The sequence below is a fragment of the Aegilops tauschii genome, chromosome 1, assembly GCF_002575655.3.
Source record: "Aegilops tauschii subsp. strangulata cultivar AL8/78 chromosome 1, Aet v6.0, whole genome shotgun sequence".
In the NCBI taxonomy this organism is placed as follows: Eukaryota; Viridiplantae; Streptophyta; class Magnoliopsida; order Poales; family Poaceae; genus Aegilops; species Aegilops tauschii.
The window spans coordinates 458702484-458709415 of record NC_053035.3 but is presented as its reverse complement, the minus strand read 5'-3'; the positions used below and the strand labels follow the sequence as shown (position 1 = coordinate 458709415).

Sequence of the window (6932 nt, the reverse complement as noted above, 5' to 3'; positions counted from 1 at the left end):
GGACCCGAGGGCGAGGGCGAGGGGTTTGGATTCCAGCCGGGGCGGCGGCGACGGCATGTTTGACCCGAAGCGGCACGGGCACATTCCCCCTTCTCGGACTTTTCGGGGCTTCGTACTATTTTTCAAAGATATCTCTTTTTCAAACCTTCTCGAAGCAGACGTTTCAAAACCTTCATGGAAGTAGAAGTCTCTGCATTTTTTTGTAATATAAATGCAGTAGTTTTCCTAACTGGAAAACAGAAATGGAAGGGCTATGAGCTTGCATGAAAAATAGTGTGCGGTAGCGAATGGTTGGAGCATCTCCAGCCGCTGAGCGCCCAGGAGGCATTTTTTTCGCCGCTTGAGGGGCTGCCGGTGAAATTTTTGGCCTGGGGATAATTTTTTTTCCAGCCGTGTCCATCCCCAAGCGAGGAAGGAGACAACGAGCCCGCGCCCTCGCCCGCCCAAGCCACGGCCGGCCCGGCCTCGCCCCGAGCTCCATGGACGTCGAGCTCGAGCAGCATGAGGCCACGGCAATAGACGCCCCCGACGAGAAGCTGCGGCGCCGCACTCGGCCATCTTCTGTCCGAGCCACAGCAGCTCAGCGGCGGGGCCGCCGAACGCGTCGCCTTCCAGCAGCGCGTCCATGCCGCACCTCGTCGCGCCCCCTGCCTCGCGTGCGCACACCCGCCTGCCCGTAGCGCCTCCGCTGGCCCCGCGCTGTAGCTGCTCGCGCCCGCGTACCGTTGACCGCGCCAGTGCCTTGCGCCGTGGCTGCGCCCTTCAGTGGCCCATGTGTGCCCCTGCCACGGCCTGGCCGTGGCCGCCCTCTGCTGCTGTCGCCCCGCGCGTGCACGCACGCACCGGCCGTCGGCGGCAGATGCTGCTGCCCCCGCCCGATATGGCCGCTGCCGCTGCCTGGTTGCGGCCAGCGCACGCACCCAGCCGCCCACGCCCTTCCGGCGCTGCCTCTCACGCGCGGCTCAGCTGCTTGTTGCCGCCACCACTGTTGCTGCTTGTGCCGCTGCCGCTGCCGAGGCGGGGCGGGGCGGCGAGGAGGCAGGGCGGCGAGCTCGGCCAGAGCGAGGAGCAGGAGATGCGGCGGGAGGGGGAGAGAGGAGAGATTCTTTTTTGCATGCACGGGTGGGGCTAGCAGAAAAAGGAGGAGAGACAATGGCTAGAGGCTGACCTGTGGGGTTTGGCCATGCAAGAAATAACGCCGGCAAGTGCCCCCCGATGGGCTGGGTTTGGCCTCAGGTCGCCGGGGCTATTTTTGTCTAAATCCGACACAAAACAACATTTTGGGGGTGTGGCTGGGGCCTTTTTTTAGCGCCGGTGCTAAAAAAAAGTGCTTGAGAGGAGGGAGGGAGGGGGGGGGGGGGCGTCTTGGGGGCCCGAGCGGAGATGCACTTAGGGGAGTGGTTGTACTCGACGTCGAGCTCCAACTTTCGGGAGGAATACGGCCATGCCATGGGTATCCGGTGAAGAAGTAGACGGATTTGTGATGTTGGAGGTTGTGGCTATCGTTTTCAAAGCTTTAGACCACAGCGACAAACTGAGTGCCCGTAACTTTTGCTGGCCACCCACAACTGATTACAGCAATCCGGCCATGGTCATTTTCGCAGCAAAATCCCTTTGTGCAGAAGCTGCCATGTGTTCCTGAAAGAAGTGCCACGTGGTTCCGAAGAACCCGTCATAAAAAACATTCGCAAATGCCATGCTTCATGCTTCCCAGGGAACATTAGTTGGCTAATGGGGTCCTAAATAGATATTTCCTCCCCTCTTCCCAAAAAAATAAGACAACTTAGTGCCCGTAACAAATTTAGCAAGTCCATGCCTGACACCCGGTTTTTTCTTAAAAGGAAGGTCCATGGGTGATTTTATGCCGGCATCAGGTGCCGTAGCGACGAAGAGTTGCCGGCCTGCGGAAACGCCGAGCTCCGAAAAATGGGCTCCTTCCTGGATTCGATCCGGAAAAGCGCCCGCCGAGAGAGATACGTTCTCAGCAAGTGGAGACGCATCGTTTTCTCAGGCAGGCAGCTTCCACTCGGCTTCGGCGGCCGGCACGCCACACAAGACGCGAACCCTCCCAACCGCGTCAACGACATTCCTGGCGCTGGCGGATAACCCAACGGCGTCGCCGTCACCTCACCTGTCACGTCCCGTCCCAGCCAGCCAAACCAGACCAAGACCATTCTTCTGCTACGAAGATACACACAGGGCCAACAGCTATACAGCTATACAACTATACAAGGGATTCTCATTTCGTATGCACTATCACTATGTACGGCCATATATTTACATCACTTTTCACCCTGACGAACAAGATGGATATGAAGACATCCGGTCGTCACCTTCCATCCACTAGGAACGCCATTTGCAGTTACAGTTCCGACTGGTCGCCGAGGTCGGGCTCCCCGCAGAAGGCGTCGGGCTCGAAGGACCTCGCGGCGGTGTCGCTGTACACCCCGGGGATGGCCCTCCCGCCGGCGGGGTTCTCCAGCGGCTCCCTCGGCTTCTCGGTGTTGGCGTAGAGGAGGATGCAGAGGGTCAGCGACACCGCCAGGCCCACCAGGGTGAACTTCACTCTCTTCAGCACCGGCTTCACCTGAAGAAGAAGCATGCGCTACCATGTTAGTTTTTTCCCCCCTTTTACAGCATGACCATGCAATGCAAGTATGACTAATATCATGAAACTTAGTTCACGAAGGGGTGATGTCAAAAAAAAAAAACGGTTCACGAAGGGGTCAGTGTTACACAGAAGGTGGCCAGCACGGCGCGGCTTGAACTGAGATAGGATACTGGAAATAGACAACATTATCAGGGAGAAGACTTGAGATGATGCAAAGACCAACTGTTTCTTATTGCTTCGTCTCGTAAGCTATAATGCGTAGCCTGTTACACCAAACAAAGTCCCACAGAAAGATTCCTAATGCATGATTTAGTAGCTCCCAGTGGCCCATGGCTATCACAGTTCAATACTACTTTTCTTTATAGAAACAAACATGGCAGTTTAATAATGTTGCATCATTTTAGAAACAGACTGGTCCAGATAACGCCCATAAAAGGTAGATCCAAGCAATCGGTTCTTTATACGAGTATATTCTTGTCAATAATTACACAGCTCATGCCATGTGCATACACCATTCAATATTCATTTCCCTAGCTTCTTGACAGGTATCTCAACAGAAAAGAAGCACTTTGACAGTTAACATAATCGATCAGACTAAAGTGGACTAGGATGCCAGAGGTTAACATATATGATGTCAACTTACAGAAAATGATCCGAGAAGACGATCACGAGCTAGAACTTCTGGGGTTTTAACCCATATCTGCCAAGAGTAAGAAACAGAGTCAGGATGCCAGAGCTAATTCCAATGCCTGGTGCTGAATATGTACATTATTTTCTCATATCTCCATGCATAAATTAATCTAGTCAGCATGATATCTGCAATAACATCATCAACAATGAAATCAGTGAAGGGGGTAACCTAACCCATCTAGACTAAAAAAATAGCCCTGTTTTAATAGCATCAGCGGAACGGGTTAATACTATACGGGTGAAATAGATCGTCATGTTTACATCATAACTTCTGTTAAAGGTAGCTGGGTTTCTTTACTAAATTGCTCCACGCTAGAGTTGCAGCATAAAATGCATGAAGTGTATGAATCAAAACAAATGAAGCATCGTCATAACCAACAGAACTGAAACTCCATCTATAAGTTAATGTGTACTCTTCAGAGACGATTAATTAATTGGCATCCAGTGAAAATGTGTTTTTGGTATATCATCTTTGAATTTCATAGCAATGTTGGCAACAAAGTCCATTATGTGAGGCTTCAGTTACAAAAATACATAAGCATACAAACACTTCAGTAGTACATCAGTAATTTCAGGCACAGAGTTATGCTGAATACATCAGCAGTTTCAGGCACAGAGTTATACTGAATACATCAGTAATTTCAGGCACACAGTTATAGTAACTTATAAGGAATTAAACAAGTAGTGTGAATGATCTTTTGGTGGCGTGATGCTACTTGTGTCACTTGCTCGGTGATCTTTAGGTGGTGTGATGCTACTTGCGTCTCTTATTTAGTGATCTTTTGGTGGCGCAATGCTACTTATGCCTCTTATTCAGTGATCTTTTGGTGGAGTGATGCTACTTTTATTACTTATCCAGCTTCATACTTTGGTGGCGTGATGCTACTTATATTATATTGGGTGCTGCCTGTCGCTTCTCTAGTTCAAATCCCTTACATCATCAATAATGAAATCAGTGAAGGGGGTAACTTGACCTATCTAGAGTAAATAAAACAGCCCAGTTCTGATGGCATCCGACGAATGTGTCAATACTACAAGGGCGAAATAAGTTTTCTCATGTTTACATCACAGCTTACGTGCAAGGTAGAATAAAGAGTTAATTGGGTTTCCTAACTAAGTTGCTCCTCCTTAGAACTGTAGCAGAAAAGTGCATCAAGTGTATGAATCAATAGAAATGATGATTTGGTATAACAAACTGAAAAGGAACTCCATCGACAAGTTAGCATATATGCTTCAGAGATGACTGAATAATTGGCGTCTATGAAAATGAGCATGCTATGTCATCTCTGGATTTCTATATCAGTCTTGCCAGCAAAGTTCATCATGCGAGGCTTCTATTATAAACATACAGAAGCGAAGGTAACACTTCAGCACTTGGTAAGTACCATTGAACATCAGTAATTTCAGGTACAGAGTTCTAACTTATAAGCAAGCGAACAACTATTGTGAATGATATTTTGGTGGCGTGATGCTATCTCGGTCAATTACTCAGTGGTCTTTTGATGGTGTGATGCTAATTATATTACTTATCCAGTGATATTTTGGTGGCGTCACGCCACTTATATTATACTGTATTCAGCGCCGCCAGTCGCTTCCACAATTCAAACCCCTTACATCCCGCTGCTTGGTTTACTAAAAGCCAGTTGCTCTTGAGCAGTCATAGCATCTGAGGGTCGTCAGGTCAGCATGTTACCAGAATAAAAAACAGATCACAGAAACGAGTGATCAGGAGTATCATCTCACCTGCCCGTCGTACCATCCCGTCTCCTCATCTGCGAGGAATCAAGCGCATAATTCAGGCACAGAGACACACAAACACACCAATCAGAGGGGAATATGTAAAAATCGGGCGGGCGCCTCACACTCGACGGTGGCGCTGAGCAGGCGGTTCCCGACGTAGGCCCAGCCGAGGTACATCCTTACGACGGCGAGCGTGACGGCGAGGATCCCGGAGCCGGTGGCCCCGAGCGCGAGGTGCAGGGCGTCGCCGCCGACGCCCCCGCGGCCGCCGAAGGCCGCGACGGGGAGGCCGACGAAGAGCGCGAAGGCGGCCCCCGTGAAGGCGAGGCGGGAGCAGTAGAGGCGCAGGTCCCCCGCCGCCCAGGAGAAGGGCTGCGACGCGGCCAGCGCCTCGTACTCGTTCACGGGCCGCTGCTCCGGGGGCACGGGGCACCAGTCCGTCCCCGCCGAGCTCCCGTTCCGCGACGGCGGCACCGCCGACGCCGCCGTGAAGCGACGCCGGGGCCTGGCGAGGCTCGGGGCGGGGTTCGGGAGCAGCGGGAGGAGGCGGGGGGCGTGGAGGGAAGGCGAGGCGGCCATGGGGAAGGGAAGGGGGAGGGAGGGCGGTACAGCGAGCGGAGCGAGTGGTGGCGAACCGGAAGCAACCGCGGCGGCTTGGAGTGTAGGTTCAGCTCGGGCTGGCTCGGTCGCGGTTTTTGCGTGGTTGCCTCTCCCGTGTCCGTGCCGTGTGCAGCGAGTCGACTGTTTCTGTTTGGACTTGGGGCTTGGACGGAGCTGGACTGTAGAAACGTGTGACACTGGCACATGGGCGAACACTTCGTTTGGCATTCCATGGTTTACATGATATTTCTACTTCTTGCAATAGTATATACTAGAAGCTGTCTAGTATATTTCTTTCCACCCCAACAAGTGTGATTCGTCCCCCTATATTTCATTTCCCGTATTATTTGATTATATAAAATACATATCTCATTACTAACAGTCAGTATAGATTGACGGCTAGTATATTACAGGCATGAAATAAATTTAAATTACCTCATAGTACCAATATTATACATATTCACATATATTATTATCCAAACAATCAAAAGGGAGCAAGGAATGAGATTAACTCATTTTTTTAATATACGCATAAATACCATATGAGAATTTCTTTGCACATGATGTAACTTCTCCCTGGTGGGTTGTGCTCACCCAGACCCATCTCCGGTGCCCATCTTCTGGTATATAGGTCATTTTGACCTAGAAAAAAAAAGAGGAGGACTTTCGGGACGGAGCGCCGTCGTCTCGAGGCGAAACTTGGGCAGGAACACTTTTGTCCTCCGGCAGAGCGATTCCGCCGGGGGGAACTTCCCTCCCAGAGGGGAAAATCATCGTCATCATCATCACCAACAACTCTCCCATCTTGGGGAGAGCAATCTTCATCAACATCTTCAATAGCATCATCTCATCTCAAACCCTAGTTCATCTCTTGTATTCAATCTTGTTACCGGAACTATAGATTGGTGCTTGTGGGTGACTAGTAGTGTTGATTACATCTTGTAGTTGATTACTATATGGTTTATTTGGTGGAAGATTATATGTTCAGATCCAACATGCTATTTAATACACCTCTAATCTTCAGCATGATTATCATTTGTGAGTAGTTACTTTTGTTCTTGAGGTCACGGGAGAAATCATGTTGCAAGTAATCATGTGAACTTGATATGTGTTTGATATTTTGATAGTATGTATGTTGTGATTCCTTTAGTGGTGTCATGTGAACGTCGACTACATGACACTTCATCATATTTGGGCCTAAGGGAATGCATTGTGGAGTAACAGTTAGATGATGGGTTGCGAGAGTGACAGAAGGTTAAACCCCAGTTTACGCTATTCCGTAAGGGGCCGA

General features: G+C 50.3%; 1 protein-coding gene across 1 annotated transcript; it reads right to left on the bottom strand.

Moving 5' to 3' along the window:
* Positions 1-2190: 2190 nt before the first annotated feature.
* LOC109765734 (uncharacterized protein ycf36) lies at positions 2191-5758 on the bottom strand. Its single transcript, XM_020324509.4, has 4 exons — positions 5164-5758; positions 5045-5073; positions 3255-3311; positions 2191-2587 (listed from the first exon to the last, which is right to left on the bottom strand). Exons 1-4 carry the CDS (start codon positions 5618-5620, stop codon positions 2363-2365), a joined length of 768 nt encoding a protein of 255 aa, XP_020180098.1. The 5' UTR covers positions 5621-5758; the 3' UTR covers positions 2191-2362.
* Positions 5759-6932: the final 1174 nt, after the last annotated feature.

Coding starts and splice junctions, on each gene's coding strand:
- LOC109765734 (XM_020324509.4), bottom strand. CDS start 5,620: ATGGCCGCCTCGCCTTCCCTCCACGCCCCCCGCCTCCTCCCGCTGCTC. Junction 3,312..5,044: donor CGGGATGGTACGACGGGCAG/GTGAGATGATAC, acceptor TACTCTTGGCAG/ATATGGGTTAAAACCCCAGA. Junction 2,588..3,254: donor GTCTTCTCGGATCATTTTCT/GTAAGTTGACAT, acceptor CTTCTTCTTCAG/GTGAAGCCGGTGCTGAAGAG.